At 38.8% G+C, this 21,719-nt stretch overlaps 2 protein-coding genes across 2 annotated transcripts in view; one reads left to right on the forward strand and one right to left on the reverse strand.

Moving 5' to 3' along the window:
• Positions 1-4,085: 4,085 nt before the first annotated feature.
• LOC128738667 (uncharacterized) lies at positions 4,086-5,444 on the forward strand. The gene is made up of 2 exons (XM_053833979.1): positions 4,086-4,419; positions 4,475-5,444. The coding sequence occupies exons 1-2, from the start codon at positions 4,268-4,270 to the stop codon at positions 5,370-5,372; spliced, it is 1,050 nt and encodes a 349-aa protein (XP_053689954.1). The 5' UTR covers positions 4,086-4,267; the 3' UTR covers positions 5,373-5,444.
• Positions 5,420-21,719, reverse strand: part of LOC128735827 (protein unc-79 homolog) — a 55,483-nt gene continuing 39,183 nt past the window's right edge. The window contains exons 17-29 of the mRNA XM_053830312.1: positions 21,327-21,475; positions 20,506-21,270; positions 16,476-16,704; positions 16,221-16,430; positions 15,083-15,573; positions 14,677-15,015; positions 14,443-14,621; positions 14,228-14,382; positions 13,442-13,773; positions 13,000-13,380; positions 8,058-8,236; positions 7,571-8,003; positions 5,420-5,713 (exon numbers count right to left, since the gene is read on the reverse strand). Coding sequence (XP_053686287.1) covers positions 5,420-5,713; positions 7,571-8,003; positions 8,058-8,236; positions 13,000-13,380; positions 13,442-13,773; positions 14,228-14,382; positions 14,443-14,621; positions 14,677-15,015; positions 15,083-15,573; positions 16,221-16,430; positions 16,476-16,704; positions 20,506-21,270; positions 21,327-21,475 — 4,136 coding nt within the window. The remainder of the gene's footprint in view (positions 5,714-7,570; positions 8,004-8,057; positions 8,237-12,999; positions 13,381-13,441; positions 13,774-14,227; positions 14,383-14,442; positions 14,622-14,676; positions 15,016-15,082; positions 15,574-16,220; positions 16,431-16,475; positions 16,705-20,505; positions 21,271-21,326; positions 21,476-21,719) is intronic.

Genomic DNA, 21,719 nt, shown 5'->3' on the forward strand with positions numbered 1-21,719 from the left:
CGCTAATTTTTATAACCGTTAGCGTTTTTGTTAGCTTCCGCTAAATTTATGTACCGCTAAATAAACCGCTAACTTTTTTTTGCAGAAGGAAAATTCGTGAGAAATATCACAAAGGCTTCGGTCGAAGGATTCCAAATACCAAACTTTTGTACGTACTTTACCAGCCAAGAGCCGCAATGTCACCCCTGGGTCCTGGGCTACTCGTTTCCAAATCGTTACGCGTCTCGGCACATGCAAGTCGGCTTCAACCTGGTTAAGCCATCTAACTCGTTTGGCCCCTCTATTCCAGGTGCCGGTGGGGCTCTTGTAGAGAACAGATTTTGCTGCACAATCGTTCGGTATCCTTGCGATGTGACCGGCCCACAGTAGTCTCCCAACTTTTTCCAAATAGTGACTACAACTCATGGTGCATACGCCTATGCCACTCTCCGCTATCCGTTTGTACTTCACCAAAAATAGTTCGCAATACCTTTCATTCAAATACGGCAAGTGCACTTCCGTAAACAAAGTTGCTGTCTCAAGTCCGTAGAGGACTACTTTTGTACGCGGGTTCAAATAAATCGATATTTAAAAAAATTCGAGGCCTCCTACATTCACTGAAAACATCAAGGGAGATTTTTCGATTTTCTCGGACATCACTAGTTTTATAAATTCATAAGTGTTGAGCCAAGTATCAACGCAATAAAGTTTTCACAACAACCAAGGAAAATTATTATAAACAAAATATGGTTTTACAAATTTTCTACCTGCTAATTCCCTTTATTCTGATTTAATTGTATTTTTACTAAAAATTTGAAATTTTATTACTACCTTTGAAACAAAAATTATCTTTTATTGCCGAAATCAGCGCTTTTCGCTTAAGTAATGTTGATTCTACAGTGCTGACAAATTTAGCTGTTAGCGGTTAGCGTTAGCTTCCGCTAAATTGTTGATTGATTTAGCGGTTAGCGGTTATCGAAGCTAACGTTTTGATTTAGCGGATTAGCTGTTAGCGAAGCTAAAATTTCGGTTAGCGGTGCCCACCTCTGCGTAAAAGCCTTTAATGCAGCATAATATGCTTATGTTTAATTCGACGTTAGTAACATTCGACTGCATTGAACGATGTAAACATATTGACGATTTTGACGCATATAACATGGATCATTTTGCGATGACGTCATTTTGCCGTCAAATGACACCACTTGGTGGTTTGTTTACATGTTTTTTGTCACATCAAGCAGTTTCGATTTAAAATTTCGTGAAGGATTACTGCATCAGTTGCTTTAAAATGCATGTAAGGTGATTTCTCTTAAATAAACACTATAACTTTTTATCATTATCTGCCGGACAAAGATAGAAAACTCAATTCAAACTTTAACACCATGTAAACAAACCACTAAGTGCTGTCAAAAAAGTGTGGTTAGGAGCTCCCGTGTAATGATCTATAACGGTTTTCAATCTGACACAACATTTTGACGTAAGGTAACGCACCAGTTTATAGCGTGCGTTACGCTAAGTGGAGAGTAATACGCTAGCTGTCATTATGTCTTATGATCGGGTGTATGTGTTTTTTACTGAACCGAAGCGTTGTATACTTTATTTTTGCTCAAAATTCAGTTATTTTTAAAAATACTTAGAATCCTTACTACAATAATGAAAAACCGTAGTAAAAAGTACCGTTAGGCAGTATCCACTAAAATAAAAATTGCCGGATTTTTAAATAGGATTTAAAATGATGAGTAAATAGTTTCAATGTTGATTTTCTCAGTTCGATGCAAATGTTAAATAAGGCCATTTGAAAAATTTCCCGAGAATTCATGACTGTGAATTATAAAGCAGGATAGACAATTGCAATATTTGATTATATCTATACCATATATTCAGGAGTATTTAGTTGCGTGTTATAAAAACTGCGCAAAATAGAATTACAAATAGTTGTCAAAATTTTCGCACGTATATCGCCTCCACTTTGGTACATATATGCTCTTATATGGCGTGAAATATAACTTTTTCGTTCAGATATGATTTCGTATACCTCAGTTGCAATCGAGATATACAAACCAAATGGTTTACTGGGTATATCACATTGATATTTTTCGGGGCAAGTGGGGCAAGTAGCTGGCAGGCAGCCATATGTTTTGGATGCCAACATGTTAGCGTTAGCGTAAACGAGGAATCATATATTCGCCACTCTTCACACAAGTTAGCTCTTCAGCTGTCAGTGGGGCCCACTAGAGTGACATATCAAAATTGGAATAATGATAATTATCTGTCAGTGTCATTCCAATCGAGCAGACGACGTATCCAACGCGTATGCAGGAAAGAGAAAGAAAAACCTTCGGAAAACCGCATTGCATACATTCAAGGGGTTTCCAGTAAGGCGTATTAGTGCGTAGTAATCAGAGATTACTTTTGAAATCATTTACGAATTAATTAGGTAATCAATAGTAATCAGTAGAGTAATCAATGTTAATCTTAAGTAATCATTGGTAATCATGATTAATTTATAGTAATCACAAGAGATTGATTACTATAGTAATCAGAGGTAATCAGTAAAGTAATCAAAAGTAACTTTTTTCAAAGGTGCGTAGTAATCATTGCTATTGGAAACCCCTTGCATACATTTGGGATGACTTGACGCCACTCTGTATCTAGTCACTCTAGGGCCCACGACTCCTGAGCCCGCCTGATGTTAGCTCTCGTCAACGCAAAGCAAACGAGATAAAGGTGCCATAAAGCATTGCACGCAGATGTCAGTGCGTTTTTTTCCTCCCAGGTTTGACAGTGTTGTGGGGTTTGTTTTGATTACTTATTCGCAAGACCCAGAAGCAAAAAACTGCCAAAAGGACAAAAATATATGTTGTACAGAACTGTTATCATTTTCCTGCTTCGGAAAAGTCGGGTATTTCCGGTTTCCGCAAACAAGTGGTACGAATTACAAGTAATAAACCCACTAGCAATAATATTAGGTTACAAAGGGAATCAAAACAAAACACACAAAAACGTCAAACCAGAGTTGAGGTTAGGCACCGTGCAAAGGTTTATAGCTGGTTCGGGGTTCGGTGTGGTTTGTTTTTGTAGTTTGACGTCGTCGATCAAAGTAAATTGATATATACCAGGTATGTGCCCATCGAGGGTTGCATTAGTGTGTGTAGAAAGAAGAAGAAATAGTTCTGAAATATGATGGAACTTGCATGAAAATTAAAACTAAATTAATTGTAATTAATGAATGCAGCTATATTATTCCAGACAAATATTTGAACATTTACAATGAAATGTAAGGAATATATTTTAAAGTCATTTGCACTTGTAGCCTTCTTTATTATGCGTAAAAAATTTGAGAACATGGGTGACTAACTATTTCGATGTGCAATTGAAAAATGAATTAATGTTAATGTAATACTTCACGATCAATACGGTATACGGTTGCTTGAATTAAAACACGTTCCATCCAACATTTTGCTTGCATGATGCTCTTGAATATCTGCCTTTGATGTCTTCTTTTAAAAAATAGTCTTATTCGAATAGATGCTTGTGCTACTGCTTGAAAAGTCACTGTTCCAAGATGATACCTTTTTATCATAAATTTACCCGTCTCAACACTACGTAGAAAACCATAAAAAGTAATCTTAGATTGCTACAAAACGGTCTTAGAAGATAATTAACACTTTAAAAGCTTACCAGAAATCAGACGAAAAATATCGCGGGCGGATAACAATGTTGCTCATGCTGCTTATTGAACAATCATCTCCGAGCATTTTAAAAAAAATCTTTTTTGTTTTACTACTTGTAGGAAAGCGATATAACGACATTTCTTTGAGATCTTGATACCGCTCTGACGAAAAAATTTCCGCTTGCAATTTGGAATGTTGCACTTCATTGTATTCATGAAAACACATACTAGAAATAATGTTCTAAGCATAAACATAAAAGCTGTAAGAAAAAAAAGACAAATCTTGCGTATCCAACGATTTTTTTAAAAAATTAACTAATTTTCCATACAAAATGCTCGAAATCTCAGAACTAGTGTAGATGTGTTAGTGCAAAGTGTATATGACAGCTCGCATTGTCATATACCTGGTATATATCAATTTACTTTGGTCGTCGATTCCTGATTTTTCGCTACTAATACCATCAAATGTCTCCTTCTTTCTCACCTCACCTTTTTAAACCACAATTTGTGTGTGTGAGTCCTAATCCTAAGTGAATAAACCGAGAAATAAGCATAATAAATACAGAAAACAAAAAATCTGGAGAGTTAAATTTGCTTATAGTTCTTATTTTATCCATGTATAAAAATTCAATTACATCAAAAGTGCCTGGCGATGTGAATCGCGGCACTGAGAGAGAAAAACAAGGATATATTAAGGACTTGCGTACGCTGAGTAAGGGAGAACTACTGGATCTCAAAAATCGACAAGAACTTTTATTGCACAACAAGTAAGCATTCAAATAAATTTAGTTACTAAATAATAATAAAAAAATTTCGGGGTAGAAATCGCATATCAAAGCTTCCGGACAAAGGTGCCAAAATTCTAAAATTTTATGAAGAAATTCTTGGATATCTCAAAATTAACGACGATGTCACGCAAGCTGCGGAGTTGTTTTCGGAACTTAACATTTCTGCTGTTGGCAAAAGGTCTTTGGCTAAGATGGAATGGAACAATAATCACTCTAGTTCTGCTGAAATAGATACAATAATTGACAGTGATGATGATTTGGATGATCTAAAGCCAAACCCTTTAGCTGTGTTGGCACATAGTGTTAGCACAGAGAAAAAAATTGTTCTTCCCGTGGCACAGCCTTCGTTAATTACTGATCAAGATTTGATAGAAATTGAACAGCTGAAACAGGACCCTGTCGAATATGCCGCGGCTAATATAATTGAAGTTGATTTGAAGCGTGTTCCTGGCAAAGTTAATGGCTTTCTACAAAAAGTACAAGAAAAAGAAAATGTTTCCGATTTTCGTGAAACATTCGATGCTCATTCAAAAAAACTCTGTAAAAAGGAAGTAATTTCTGGCACTAAAGACAAATTTCTTCCATTTCGTACGACAAAAAGTAATGTACATGATATCGATAAAGAAAGAAGTCGATTTTTAAGACATGCCAAAGGTTGGGACAATACGGCTGCAACACCGCCTTACAGTACTCATTGTCCAGCAAAATTACTCACTTTAGACGAATCAATACAAATACAAGCTGAAAAAAATAAAATGATTCAAGAAGCGGTGAACCTTCACGCCGAAGAAAGATTGAAAAGACGAGTTGAAATAAACGAAAAACTGCAAGGCGTTCAGCACGATGTGATTGACTTCAATGTCTACAGATCTTCGTCAGAGAGTGAGGACGAAATCGAACCAGATGAACGGTTTAATTCAGACGCTGAGTAAGAAATATTTATTAGACGTTTCTATCGTTTATTGTACAGCTATTATGATTAAATAGAATAAAATTGTGTTGCCGTTGACGATTGTAATTCTATCTGTCCCATTTTGAATTGAAGACGTTGTAGCCATTTGAGTAGCGCCTCTGAGACATGTAGATCTTGGTCGGTGGCATTCGGTACTGCGTCTCGACAATTTTGTAAGCGCACATGCAATGTCCCAGAAAGTTGCGTATTGGAGGACAACACCGGAGTCCATAGAGGCAGCAGTTTCGCCAATATGGTTGAACGAGTTTCTTTAAGCGCTTCTAATAAACTCAGGAAATGCAGGTTAACACTTTCAGAGAGCTGTAAGAAAATAGGATTGATTAAATTAAGGTAAATCTAAATCCTACAGCATGATTCATGCTGAACAAATATGGCTCATTCCAATGTTTGATCATAAGGTTGCATGCAGGGATACACGTTACGTTTATTGTTAGAAAAAACTGATCATCTGTTCGATCCTAGGACCCAAGGCCTATATTAGGCCAATTCAAATATTTTATAAAGTTTTTGTGTGTTGGGTTGCGAAAAAACAAAGGTTTTTTAAATTAGCATTAGCATTAGCATATGAGGTTGCACACATCGTAGATGGAAGATGGCTATATAATCGTATTATATACCTGGCTACGTCCGAACAAACGCAGGGGAAGTGGGTAGGAATGTTAGTGATAGCATCTAGTTTTGAAAGTGCAAGGAACCCATACTACTTTCATAGACGTTATTCAAAGAGGTGGAAAGAAGTATGTTTTGAATGAACAATATAAATAGTTTTTTAAAACAGAATTCTTGATATTTTGGGAACAAGATTACAACGTTCTGACCATGCGTTCGAGAGTTATCATCTTTCACAAACAAGAATTCATGAGAATTGTAAACAGATTATTCCGTCATTTTTACTTTTAGAGAAAAGATAATCAAGAACAAATTAATCGACCACAATATTTTTCTGAGAGTTGTTTATATACTTTATTTAAATTTTGTAATGCATTTGATTTTAAAAAAATATTCAGATATAGCGTTAGAGACATGGAAATCATAGACGAAAAGCATTAGCTCGAATGTACGTTACAGTAAGTTGATATCTTCAATAGTTTCGTCGCAAATATCTATGTCCGTCTTTTTTTGAATCCGTCCCACTGTGGCAGGTGACTTTGATTTTAAAGCCAGAAATTTTGCCACGGCGAAGGCCATCTACGCTAGACTGAAAGCGGAGGCTAGGAGGATTGGGCTTAAAATAAATGCGACGAAGACCAAATAAATGTATGCATGGTAGAAGCTCAAAGGAGACGAACGTGCGCTCTTCGCGGACTGTAACCATTGGCAGCGACGAACCAGAAGTGGTGGATGAGTTCGTGTATGTGGGATCGCTGGTGGCCGCGGACAGCGACACAAATAAGAAGATCTAGCGGCGTTTTCAAGCAGGATATCGAGCATGCTTCTCCCTTGCAAATAAAAAAATTGCAACTTCACAAACGCCTGAGACATGGGCGACGAGTAACCCAATATTGAGTCATTCAGCTTAAAACAACACAAACCACCCCGATTCTAAGCTCCTGACGATGACGCCGAGCATCGCACAACCAGCTTCGTAAATTTTCTTGTGCTCTAAACAGCTGGCAGTGAAATTTCAAGCTTGAAAGAGGTTCAAGCCGGCGCTATGCCCATGCTATAACGTTTTGTTGTTTCACTTCTATGTATGTACAGATTTGCTCAATTGTATCAACCGTGCCTTCTCAGGTTCAAAAAACAACGTTTATGTGTCGCATGAATGTCGTGACATGATTTTTTGCTCCTTTATAAGCCATGTTAATGGCCCTTTTTTGGGTTTTCTTGGTTTTGTCCGTTTTGGTTTTATTTCAAAATTTTAACGATAAAAATATTTTAAACATATTCGGTAGTACACATAAAAAGTGTTCAAAGACCGAAACATTTGTTCAGAAACGCCCTTTTTTAAAGGTCCCGCTTGCCTCGGGCGCTCTGAAATGTCGCCTTATTTCATACCCTTGAATCAACTTCGTTGGTCTATTGAGCTAAAGAACAAAAACTACTAAGTAAAAAGTCTTTTTCAGCACAATCTCACTCCGGTAGACCTATCTATTTGGAAATAAAAGAGGAGTTTACGAACAACATATAATAAAGACCATGAAAATATTGACCTACCTTTGAATGAGACACTAATTGTAATATGCAAGGAGTGACTTTCGCCCAAAACTCAAATAAAACGCCCATAGTAATATTATGAGTTTCAGTAGATGGAGCTGCAACACAAGCAATTTGTTCCAAGTACACTGTCCACAGCTGGCATAATGTAAAAGCATGGAACAATGATGACATGTGTAGAACTGATGTTTTGGATTGTTCTGCGAAGCCAGCAAAAATCACTTGAATGTGATCGGCGATGTGACAGCTTGATTCTTGTGGGACAGGTTGCGAAACAGTGTTAATCGGATGTTGAAGATGATAGTGTACGGCAGCACCATGCTGTCCGATCTGGCCACCACGTTTGGCCATTAGGGCGGTGTGTGTTAATGAGCCCATTAATAACCATGATAATAGGCGCATGTGGCCTACACAATCTGTGAACTCCTTGGGCCTAAAAAAAATCACATAAGATGAAATGAAATAAGTCGTTTGCTAGCATCAATACCCTTGCTGTAGCGAAGATGGCGCATTATTTAACCACGGAAGGTATCTTGACACTGTACGGTTATCCCGGGAAGTACCTCGTGACATTTCTAGTGCAAGATACTGTGCTATGGCACCCTTAAGTACACCTCCCAGTGTGTCTTCGCTTAATCCTGACGTTAATCCTCCAGTTTTGAAATTCTGCCGGGAAGTGAAAAAAATATACATATAAACGCTTTAAATGCATGTAACTTTTTTGTTATATTATATGCATATGCAGGGTTTATAGACAGAGTGTGTGACGACTTTTTGTAAAACATGTCTTAGAAAATTAACACCAGTTAGTCATATATGCGAGGAATGTTTTGTGGCTTATTCTCTTTCGTAACATATGGGAATTGTAAATTATTTAATTAAAAAAATCGCCTTTTTCAATGACTGTTGATAGACGCTTTCGGAAATTGCACGTTTTACCATGTTTCCATCCATAGACGTCATCACCCCGATGATATTAGCTTTGAGCGACCTAAGCGTGGTGTGAGGCGTCCTAATGGTATCTCGCTCGACGACGCCCCACACAAAATAATCCAAAGGATTGATATCGGGACTGCAATGGGGCTAAATTTCGTTCTCCTAAAACTCCGGAATATTTTCAGCAAGCCATTTTTGTGTTTTGTTGGCTTTATTAGCAGGTGCTCCGTCTTATTAGAAAATGAAATGACGGCCAGCAACAACCTCCTTCATCCACGGGACAACAACATCCTTCAGAACCTTCAGGCTGTTATCGTTAGTCATCGGCTGTTACCGTTAGTCCTTGTTCAAAGAAATACGGAAACATTCCTCCTCGCTGGAGACAACGCTTAGAACATCACGTGGGTCGGAAACTTTGTTGACGTGACGATAGGAACCTGACTACGATCTGGTGTAAGCTTTTGTCATCAGTGAAAAAGTTGAGAGAATCATTATGATGAGGACGCTTCAAACGACTCAGAAGTTTTTTAGCTTTCTCCAATCGCCGTGATTCGGTCGCAACATTCATAAATTGACCTCTGCGTAGCGCATACGACTTATAATCAAGGTTTTTGGCCATTACACGCTGGATTGAGAAGTCCGAACACCCGATTTCCCGAGGCATTGACTTAGCAGGATTCTTTTTAATTATTCTTCAACTCTGAAAATACAGTTTTGAGAAAAAGGCGTTTAAAGTTTCACGTTCCTTCTTACAAGTATTGTTCGCTACTGGAATGTTCTCTTGTTTTTTCATATGGGAAAATGGTTTCTGTATGCAGTAAAGTTAATTAGCAGTTGATGATCTTTCCGCTGGTGAGCAGAACTGCCCATGGATTCATAGTTGACGTAAAAACCAAAATTACCAAAATGTACTTTTTTTAACTATTTACTTTTTTAACTATGTCATATACATGATTAATGCTCAAACATTTGTTTGCTTGAAAATATTCGAGAAATTTGTCAAAATAGAGCTACTCTGCATAGTTGACGTAACTCCCCGCATAATCATCTAGCACAGCAACCTGCTTTTCATGGACTTTACGCCAAGCTATGAGAATAAACAGTCTGTTTATTCGCATAAATTGGCGTATGCATTTGTTGAATACAATAACCGAGAAATGAATCACGAAACCCCGTTGGCCCTCTTTTGACTCATTATCTCTACTGAATTGACAGGTTATTTGATTAAAACGTATACAGTTAAGATTATATGACCTTAAACCTTTTTCCCGATAAAAATGCGTTTTCTCAACAATGATGATGTAGGTCGTTACGTCAACAATGCATCCATGGGCAGAAAAGACTACAATTTCGTCACTTCATAGCGCTAGAGTATGGGTCAGTTTTCTGAATGTGTTATATACACGGAATATTCGGCAGGTCCTATTTTCAAAAAAAAGGGCCGGTGAACTAATTACGTAGGCGCTTTTCTTCATTTTTGAAACCCCCTCCATTTCCCCCTATATAAGATTTTGGTAATAGGATCTGGGAAAGTGCCTTGGTGGCGTTTACTAGCGTTAGAGCCGTTACCATCGTTTCTCGGCCATATCTATGAAGCTCTGCCGATAGTCGGTCATTGCCAGCAGATTTATTGGTCTTTCTTCAGCAACCCGGTTTCTTGTTTGACATCTTGGAGATCAGATGCTGGGACATAACTATCTTTCATGGGTACTCAGGCGTTAACTTCCATTCCGCCTCCTCTTACGAGGAGGAAGCCACCTCGCGCTCGTTTGTGATTAAATTTCCTCCCTTGTCCCTACACATGTCAGGTTTCAGGTCAGGTCAGGTGTGTAGCCCTAACGAGTTTGAGTGACCTTCTCGTATAACTTGCGCGTCATTAGCCTGGAATAGCTGTTCTAAATATTCACGATTACATTTCTCCTTTTGGTGGCTCTCAGACTCGTGGTCAATTGGTTTCTTGCTCGTTGCTATTTGACCAAATTCTCGCTAGTAGTAATGCTCAGATAATTCGTTTAATTTTTTTCTCCATCGTTTGAATGTCGTTCACAAAGGGTTATTTACTGTTTAAAAACCCTCGTCCACTTTCGTTTATACCGACTAAACTGCCCCGACCTCAAGCCTTGTTGGCATTCCCCATTAAACCAATCATTTTGTATGTTCCGGGGTTTTCATCTAGTGCTCTCCGATGGCCGAGCCTGTCCTGTCACAACCATCTTTGAGGATTAAATCACCTAACTCCTCGGAAGAAGGCAGTGCCCCATCCAGTATTCGCGCGTAGTTCTCGACACACTGTGGGTTATGTAGCTGCCTGATGTTCAGCCGAGGTGGACGGCTTTGACGTGTTTGTTATACGGTTGACAGTTTTGAGCGCACATATATTGCTACTAGGTGATGGTAACGGGTAGCAACTAAAATTTTTTCGCGGCCCTTATGCTCAACAACAAACGAGCACAGAGTGAAATGAGAGTATCCAGCTTTCCACGAGCGATAATGGCGGATATTGAGCACAAATGGGCACAATCTTTTGACATTCATTGGAGGAGCGTCGAGTTCGCCCTGACGGAGTTACTATGGATACATTCATGATTGTTTGTTGTTCGAGTGTAAAAATGTAAACATTGTTCAATTTTGCAGCTGAATGCGAATCAGCTGAAGTGGAACATATCTAAACGAATTCAAACTTTTATAGTGGTTTGCGGCCATAATTTGCTGAAGGCGCTGGCTCGGAATACTTTTTCACAATCGTGTGAATTAAACATTCGAAACATTACACATAAACGCAAACATTAACTGCCCAACAACTATTTGCAAGCAAGGTAGTGAAAGACTAACCAAAATTATGGACGCAGAAGGACATTGTTCTCTTTCTCGTGTCTTCAACAACAAGCCCTCTGGTTTGGCTATTATTTAAGATGCACCAGACGAAGAAAATTTTGATCTTGTTTCTACAAAAACATTATGCAGTTGGACAATACGTGTTTTGGCTGGATAGAGCATCATCGCATTACGCCAAAAAAACACAATCGTTCCTGAATACCCATTCGATCCCATTTTTATCCAAAAACCACGACCCGCAAAATCTGTCTTAGTGCGCCCAATCGAAGATTTCTTCGGGATTTTGAGTTGCTTGGTGTACAGAAATAACTGGAGAGCCACGAATTGCAAACAGTTGATTGGTAGAATCAAGAGAGTTGACATGACGGCCGTACAACGCTCCTGTTTCGATGTCAAACGAAAGCTTCGCCGAACAGCCGATTATGGACCGTTTCAAATGCAGACTAATTTTTTTCAACAATGGATAAGGCCATTACAAATATTTTATAAAGTTTTTGTCCTTCCGGTGTTCGGCCACTGAAAAAAAAAACAAAGTGAATTTTTTAATCGAGCAAAATAAACATGGATTTTAGGAATTTTTATATAAGGTTTAAACGTGAAAACCGAATCTATTCTTGCTTATAATATATACGTTATTATTTTCTATGCAAAAATATGCGAAAAAAGACAAAAACGAAGAAAAATTTTTTTGGACGGTTTTCGGAAATTCCATTGAACGAATTTCCATTTCTGTTTCGTGCTAGAAGCGTTAATTCAACTCGGAGACACATTTTTCGAGTTTTTCAGACTGTAGAGCCCACAGACAATTGATTTTATAAAAAGAAATTTGACTCATATCCTACAAATTATTTTTTTGCCCCCCGATTTTTCAAGCCAATTTCCAAGGGGGAGGTGACAAAAACTTTAAATATGATTTGCAATGCCCTAATGTATCTTTAATTTCGGTAAATCAGATCTTCTTCATGTATCTTTGTCTTTTTTTGACAACTTGAAAAAAAATTCCAAAATTTTAGTTGCCACCCGTTAAGAGTCAATATCCGCACCCAGTAGGGAACGTAGGTTCGTGATGTTAGAGAACCGGCCATCTATGATAACGTGGTCAATCAGGTTCATACGTTGATCATGTGATCTCCGGGTAGCTTTGTGAATATCTTTGTGTGGGAAAAAGGTACTTCGGATCACCAGGCCTCGGGAAGCTGCGAAGTTTATATCCTGCCCGACACTACAAAGCCCGTTCCCAATCTGTCACCGCTCTGGTAAAACTGAGCCTTTTTCGCCGCGGATCTTCCACACCTTCTCTCCTTTGCCACAGATTTCCAGCAGACCTCCGATGTCGAGTTTAAGCGTTTCAAGCTGTTCGAACAGCACTCGGTCGGCCACGCTATCGAATCTCGTGATGGGGCTGCCACCTGACAGCACAGTAAGGTGGCCCTGTCGGTATACGACCTTAGTTTCCACCGGGGTTAGTTACCCAATCTCCGCTAAGGTTGCTTGTATTTCCACTAAACACGTTGTACGTGAACGAACGTCATGTCAATGTTTTTTCAGTGAGGACAGTTATATTATGACTTAGGTAATCGGTAGTGGGTGCCTTCTTAGAAGTAGAGTTTACTCCAGAGTCTATACATAAAATTTATTGGTTTGGATGTGGTACCTACCTTAATTTTGCTAAGAGTATGAAAATCCGCCAGAAACTCCATTATGTCATTTAAATACGTTTGCCTCATACACTCTGCTATATTGCAACTGTATGTTGGAGCTGTATCTGGTAAGTCTTCAATTATTCCGGGCGGCATTGAGCCACCTGCGTCTTGCAGTAGGATGCCAACCAGAAGCAACAGGTTGCAATCTGGTATATTGGTTTTGAATTTCAGCGCTTGAACCAGTTCGAACACTATTTGCCTGCATAACTGAAGCTTATCACGCTCTTTAGAGAATGCTCTGGTGTTTAGATAGCATAGATCTACTAATACTTTATGGGTTAAAGTTAGATTTTGAATTCCATAGCTTAAGATTTTTGAAAATGGCTCCAGTACATTCTAAAATAATATAATTATTCTTAATAACGACCGTCGATACCGAAATAAGTAGTAAACTCACCTTTGAAAGCTGAGGCACTTTCAAAATAGATGTCATAATATGCAATAAATTATCCGCTTCGTCTAAGCTGGGAAGAATAAATACAATGCGGCGGAATAAACTGTCAATTCCTTGTACGGCTGTTGACCATACATTACCGCCGATACTGTCAATGGAAACACATTGCAAGTATTCAGATAAATTGCGTAAAATGATAGGTAGAATATCCACTGGTAAAGTTTTTTTCGAGTTCAATGTTTCAACCAATAGGTGCACAGGGCTCGTTGGATTGAGCTCAGAAAAATCTGTCAAACTTGTAGCAACACTTTTGAAAAACTTCTTGCGTGCCGATTCTAAAAAATAGAAAAAAAATAAATAAATGTGTAGAAATCTAACTCGAAAAGAAAAGATCTAGTATCTAGTTTTAATAGTTTAAATCTGCTACTCCTTCATCAGCTACTTTTATAAGTTTTGACGTAGGACTACGTCTTACAGCAAGGTTTGGCTGGGTAGGGTGTCATACCAAAAATAACTGGGAACATTCCCCTACATGCTACTATCGCTACAAAGAAGCTTACGTAGTCCTGCGTCATCTAAGCGGTCGTGTTTTGTACACAACCTCTCTGATTTTTCTTTTCGATTATGTTTCGCGTTCTAAAATTTTAAGATTCCCAAAAATAAGATTCACTAAAAATATATCTCGCAGCAAAATAGTGAACATGGAATTCCGCTTAAGAGTCCGCGACCAAGAAAAGGTTGGAAACCATGCAAATTGTAATAAGAAAAAAAGTTTTTAAAAATATTTACCATTCACTTGAGATAAAAATATTTGATAAAATACTCCATTTGGTGCTAGCTGATGTAAAACGCAACGTATAAATTGATGAGCAACCGATTGTGATCCACCTGGTAAATGAGTTGTGCTTTCACACTGCCATGGAAATGTGGAATAAAGGGCAACTCTGAAAATATATTATTTCGAAGGACTTTACATGGTGACAATATTAGTACATTTAGATTACCTGGAAACCGTGGTTAATACCTCTGGAAGAAACGGTGCAGCCAGAGCAGGTTCCCTATGGATAAACGTTCCCAAAATAATTAACATTATACCCATTTCTTCATCTGTATATTCTTCCTTAATGGCACCACATTCGGCGCATCGTTCACAGACGCATTCGTCACCAATTCGGGATGCACTCTGTAAAACCGAATACATGTTTGAACATTGCCACCAAAAATGTACGCTTTCATACCGGTTTTTCAGAGCTTACATTACTCTCGAGTTGCGGTTCTTCGTCATCCGAATATTCCTTGCTGGATGTAGCCCATGAACCTGCGTACCGCAATCTACCATCAGACGAGCTAAATGAACCAATTGTAAATGGTCCAGCTTTTCTACAGCGCTGTCTTGTTTGTCTAATGCCGGTGGTTTCGTGTATGGTTTTATCGGACCTTGCGTTTGTATTTCGTGCAGCGGTGCTATGCATATCTTCTGCTTGAGGGGGAGATTCTAACGCCACCTGTTTGATTAATTTCCGTGGCGACGCAGCCCGGCTACTAGAAGTTATATCTTCTCTATTGCTACCAGCGCTCTGTTTAAATTGAAAGAGATTACTAAAGCTTAAAGTTTCATGATCAGTATTACAGATATAGTCTTACGTCAGATTTATCGAAACTATCATGTTTTAAATGACGAATATCGGGAATTGTCAAAGCTTCACGAACTTTATCAGCAAGCGCCGATATGCTCTCTTTGCCTGGTTGTCCAATCGGAAGCAGACGTTCCGGTGTTGGTATTTCCAGTTGAGCAATACTCTTCGGACTCAGCAGTTCATCTCCAGTGTCCATTGTTAACGGCGGTATCATCAGATCCATCTTCGAGAGCGGAGTCTCCGGTGATGCATAGTTGTTCGTCCTACCAAACTGCTGAATTTGGCTTTTGTGAAATATTTTAAGCCCTTCTTCTACGCTAGGTTGAATGCCATTGTTAGAAGTTGGCGTACTTGCTGGAGTTAGACTTGGTTCAATTATGCGTTTTTGTCTGCCAAGTGTCCTTTGAGCAGGAGAAACAGATCTTTGTTCAGACCAATTAGAGTGGGGCTCTTGACTAGTTGTTAATGGTTTTGGTTTGTTCTGTCTGCCAGATTCAGCTGCAAAAGAATTTGTAAATATTAAATACTTTCTTGAAGAAATTCTAACTTTTTTCAAGACTAACTGACTTATTGCTTTGGAAACAAAGGCTCATTAATTACCAGTGGATCGCAGGTATTGGTGAACCTTTAGATCCAGTGCGCTGTGGTTTACAGTTTCAGTTACAGTTACAGTTACAGTATCTGCGATCCACAGAGCTCCCATTATAGGTTTGTTTAGTTTGTTCAGCGGATCCCCCGGTAAAGAAGAACGGTTAACCGTTGGTTCATTGACCGTCCTTTATCTAATTTTCGGTTTTCTACCTTTCACGGCTTGTACACATTGTAACTTGGATATTATAACCTAACACCTTTTATTACTTTCTTCTACCGTCTTTTTCGTCAATTGTACAAACTACCGTTATAAAAAAATAATTAAATTCTGACCTTATCATAAAGTTCATTGATTAAGAATTGGGAAAAAGATCAAAATAAACTACATATTTTTGAAAATAAATCTATTTTCACCAAATAGTTTATTGAAAACGCACGTTGTGAAATTTGAATTCGATTTTCTTCTTCAAAACTAAATGTCTGTCATGATGTTTTGATAAATGTATTGTTATAACTAAAGTTCCTTTCACCAATAGAGTTTTTTGCATACATACCAGTTATTATTTGCGTTGGTGAAATTCCTGTAACCATTTTTGAAATAGCTGTATCCTTCGGCTTATTGATAACGACTGATGTATCTTGAGTTACTATAACTGCTTTTTGAACATTTGCTGGAGGGTTTAAAATTGCCTGTGCCTTTGGTTGACCAAGCATTGAGGATGTTACCATCATACGGACGCCTTCTTGCACCGAACATTTGTTTGCTATTGTAGAAGGGGAAGTTTTGTGAACATTTATTCCACTTGTACCTGGATCTGAGCTTGTTTTCTCACTTCCACTTGCGGACGAAATTATTTTATGCAGCTTCTTCGAAAGCTCCATTTTGTCGTCTTTTTCGCCCGTTGTGATTGTTGAAATTGCAACCTGAGCCGTTGCTAAATTTGCTGTGGTAACATGTACGGTCACTTTATTTTTAACTTGGTCGGGCTTAAGTGGTGCACAAATGTCGTCGAAATGGACAGTATCATCGAACGATCCCTGTAAAGAGCATCGTGGTAAATATGTGAAAACACTAAAAAGCTTCATAACGCTCAATATTACAGAAATTGGTGATAAGAGAACGGAGATCCGTCGAGAAACAACCGAGACATGGCCCTTTCAGTGAAAACAGTTCTGGAAATGTTGCCAGTAACGTCCTACCTTTATGGTTATTTAAAACATAACTGAAACCATACCAATACGGATGTTAAACTTCAAGAATTTACGATGGTTGAAAATCCTGAAGTTTGACACCCGTATTGATATGGTTTCGGATATTCCTTAAAACGACCACTTCCGCCGGGATACCTAGAACCTGCTGCAAGGTTTGCCATGACAAGCTGTGGAGCTGGAAATGCTTCCAGTGTCAATGGCTCATAAAACCTAAAGTTTGATGGTCATATTAATATGGTTTACGATATGCCCTAAAATGGTAAGATACTTGCCCTTATTCTGCGAGTCACGTGACTCAATACGACAATTGTCACTCGCCGTGACTCGCCACGGCGAGTCGAGTCACCTAGGTGACAGCCGAGTCACCTAGGTAAGAAACCCCTGTCACCTAAGTGACAGACCGTGTCACCTAGGTGACAAATGTCACCTGATTCGCGGTGACTCCAAATAGTCACGTCACTCGCCTCGCAGAATAAGGTGATTACACGGAAATGGCCGTAGCTTGGTTGTTTCTCGACGTATTTCATTCCTCTTTTCGCCAATCGACTGAAAATGTAGTAGGCGCCTCCTTCATATGTGTTGCGTAATTTGTGAATGGTCTATAAGCTGCAGTGTTCTAGAGTAATAAAAAAACAAAATGGTGTATAAAAAACCAAGATGTTATCGTGGAATTTTAAACTTTTCGATCACGCTTTTGTAGAAAAGTATGGAACTCCTTTAGTCCCAATATAATGGAGACGCTTGATGCTGTTAGCCTAAATTTATGTAAGAAAAGGAGTAGTTATGGGTTTAATCCTCGGAAAAACTATATCATTTCATATGAAGCGACGTAAGTAATCTGTTGTCTGTTGAATTCTATATTACCAATGGTAGTGTAAGGGAAAGTCATAAGAGTTGTGTGGTACCATCCACACCAGTACAGCAAAGCCTAGGTGCAACATTTCGTTATCGAAACTTGACCTTCTGTTTTTATACGACAGACTTCGCAGCCAGTTGTTAGAGTGCAGGACAATTGCAGGACCAGTTGCTACGATCCTATTAACTCTAACAGCCTCTCCCAGGCGAGATTCGAACATACGACGACTGGCTTATTAGGCCAGCGTCATACCTCGAAACCAACTGGGAGGCATCCACACAAGTACGAATAATAGTTTACAAAACATGTCGCTTTTTCAATACCGACACTGGAAATATGCATCACAATAAAATCACAAAGGATCAATATACTGGTCGCAGTAATGGTGTTCGAATAAAAAGTAGGTATAATAAAACCAATCGTATCGACTAATGAATGTAATGAAAATTTTGACAAAATTTAAACGAAATAAGACATTTTAAGGTAAAACCAATTGTATTCGACGGGGAAATTTTTCTAGTTTAAAAATATTCCGAGATTTGGCAATGGCCAGCGGATATCGGAGATATTCCGGGTTATCCGGAGGGATGTCAAAAATTGATTTTTTTGCAGTAATTTTTTTTCCCAAAACTAAAATTAATTAGCAGTCGACTGATCGAAATCAGTTCTTGAAATGTTCCTAGTAACGTCCTACCTTTCTGGTAGGGTTGTCAATTCTGAAAATTACAAAAACCGGCCAGTCGGTCCTGCTGCCTTTAAAAAAAGCCGGTGGGGGGGGGGGGGATGTGGTAGCGTATTAGAGGATTTGCCTGGAGTAACCAGCATAGAGAGAAAGTGGAAGTCGAGTGACAGTTGTAAATGGGAGCAGTCAGTTTAGGGTTGCCAGGTGGCCGGTTTTTGGCCGGCCCGACCGGTTTTTCACTTGCAAAGCCGGTGGCCGGTCAATCCAGCAAAAAGGCCGGTTTTCTGACGTATAAAGCCGGATTTGTACTTTTTGCCTGGTTTGTTAAATTTTCTGATAAATTTATTACCAATCCTCAGTGTTGGGCACCGCTAATTCGCTAATTCGCTAACCGATACAATTTGCTCGATAATCGTGGAAATTTCGCTAATCACTAATCGCAATGGATAAAATGCTTTACAGTTTATTAATTTTAAAATAAACAGCGGCACTTCATTTGGAATCATGGCCCAGCAACAATTCGGCTAGTCTGAGTATAAATTATAAAGTATAACTATAGCGTTTCTCGATTGGTCGGTTAGCGAATTAGCGAATTAGCGTTGCCCAACACTGCCAATCCTGAACATTGGATCATTGAAGATAGCTAGTTTTGCAGTGATAATACCTTGCTTCTGGCGGTAATATACATTAAATTGTCCACTGGTGCACACGGACAATAACACTAATAAGGGGTCTAGTTGCGCATGTAAGCGGGAAATTAGGCTTCCTTTGCCCTTCGCAAATCGCTAGGTATACGCTATGTTCGAGTTGAAGGTACTGCGGACGATATTTGGCGGAGTACAAACTGAAAGCGGAGAGTAACGGAGACGCATGTATCATAAGCTACAAGCACTGTTTGGAGAGATTGCCAGCGTCATCTGGAGAAAGTCAGTAGGCTACAGTGCGACGAAAACAGTTCTCTTTAACAACTGCACTAGCATCAGGAACAGGGAGGCTCAACGTGCAAGATGGCTCGACCAGGTCGAAACTGGCCGACTTCTGTGACTGGGAAATTTGCGACGAGTGTCTTAAGATGTAGTTGAATGGAGACGAACGCTTGAAACAGCATGAGCCGGGATGGCTACTAAGCTACTGACGACGACGACAGCTACGCTTTTGCGATGCCTAGTGAAAAAGAAAATATCTACACAGCAGGAACATATACACTAAGTTTTTTCCCGGTTTCCAATTCCAATGAGGAAAATTTCTGGAGGGGGCCTGCAGAATTCTGGAGGGGGCCTGGTACCCCACGCACCCCCTCTAGCTACGCCAATGATCACCGGCTTTGCAAGTAAAAAACCGGTCGGGCCGGCTAAAAACCGGCCGCTTGGCAACCCTACTTTCTGGTCATTTAAGGACATGACCGAACCCATACTAATAAGGGTGTCAAACTTCAAGATTTTACAAGGCATGAAAATCCTGAAGTTTGATACCCATATTGATATGATTTCGGCCATGCCATGTCCTAAAATGATCAATTCGTGATTGAAAATCTTCTAGTCTAGTTTCTGAATAAAATATGAATGTTATGAAATTTTCGTTAGAAAAAGAGATACAAGCAAAAAAAGAATTAGTCTATGACATATCCGCGTTAGTATCTCCAGTGCCTACTGATTACTGCAAACACAGACAAACAGACGAGACATCGTCCATCGTGTATGCAAAAAGCACTCTTTTTTTAAAAAAAAAAAGCATGTTACGCAACATGACCACACCGCAGCGCTCGAGTCTTGCTTCCAGTACAAATGTAAAAATTCAGTATAAAACCCTACAAATATTAGTTACTCCGCAACATGCATAACAGAGGGTGTTTTTGTGCAAGCAAAATGTGTAGGACGATGGTTTTAAAACGTTTTCTAGTATGTATCATGTCAATTCATCAGTGCTGCAAAAATACTGAAAAACCTCGTCGAATGCAGTTAGTTTCATTCAAAAATATCTCATGTTGTAAGAGTTATGATCGTTTGAATTTTGTCAAAATTTTACTTATCCCGATCATTTTGTCTAACCCTTGTACATGAGTACAATATCTTATTGTTTTAGAACTTACAGGAGCACTGCTTCCTTGCAAGGTGCTATCAGAGAGGTCGCTTTCAGGAATGGCTACCAGTTCCGATTCCGTGTCATCAGCTTCCAAACTTGAATCCGGATACTTTCTGTATCCCAACGGATTCACTTTCGATGCTTTTTGTTTGGAAGAGTGTCCATGTGCATGAGATTGACCTTCTGAAGGAATGATAGGACTTGGAGGTGGAGTATCCTGTAATTTATCGTCTTCAGTACCTAATGAAGGCTGGCTCAAATCGCGCGATCTTGTGGTCGGTACGTCCATTACTACAGTAGCGGGTATTCGTTTACATTGATGAAAATGTGAGTCCAACGAATTCATAATTATACGAATCAAATTCTGGATGTGATCAGCATATGGTGGTTGGTTGTATTGATATTTATATAAAATAACTAGTAATGACATCATCCAGTTACGACGAATGTGACTTTCTATGTACCATAAAGAGAAGTTGTATGCTATGCTAGGCATTGATTCAGTTCCAGATTGCAGTAACCCGTTGCCTTGATTTGGTGCGTACAGCAAAACTTGTATTACAGTTGATAGCAAAATCCAACCCATTAAATGGTTTTGATCTAAAACTTGTGGTAAGTTTGCCATAAATGAATTGAAAACTGCCGATGTGCGTAGTCTGTTAGGGGGAATATGAAATATTTTCTCCGTTTGGTTATACCCCAGTAAAAGATATAGATGTCTAAGGACAATAGACTGCTGTTTCACCATAGGTTTTTCATCAGTTGGATAGGCCTGTAAAAATGGTGAGATAATAGACGATCACACAACGTACAATCTTAACAACTTACTAAATCAGCACGAGACATGAATTGCATTAACAGAAATATCAACAAGTGAATCGTTTCTTTATCTGATTCTTCGAGGTCTATTATGCGATATAAGCAACCAGACACATTAAATTCATCTCCATGTCCTCCGATTGAATGAATATGACCATCTACGAATAAAAAAAACTATTTATAACATATAGAGGATTAAATGCAGTTGTGTATATTTATAGAGAGGGTTAGGTGACTATAAAAGTAGAAGTGTTGTGACAAACAGTATAACACGACGCATTTAATTTGCGGGACTTTTTTTTCTTTCAAAGGAAAAGAAGCCAGTTTAACGTACCAGATTACAGATGAGTCTGAAAGAATAAAGTACACCAAATAACAATTTACTTTTAATTTGAGTATTGA

This window comes from Sabethes cyaneus, chromosome 2, assembly GCF_943734655.1.
Source record: "Sabethes cyaneus chromosome 2, idSabCyanKW18_F2, whole genome shotgun sequence".
NCBI classification, from domain to species: Eukaryota; Metazoa; Arthropoda; class Insecta; order Diptera; family Culicidae; genus Sabethes; species Sabethes cyaneus.

What these genes read in the sequence shown, in the direction of transcription:
- LOC128738667 (XM_053833979.1), top strand. Translation starts at nt 4,268, where the DNA reads ATGTATAAAAATTCAATTACATCAAAAGTGCCTGGCGATGTGAATCGC. An exon ending in GAACTTTTATTGCACAACAA is followed by an intron (nt 4,420 to 4,474) that starts GTAAGCATTCAA and finishes ATTTCGGGGTAG; the next exon opens with AAATCGCATATCAAAGCTTC.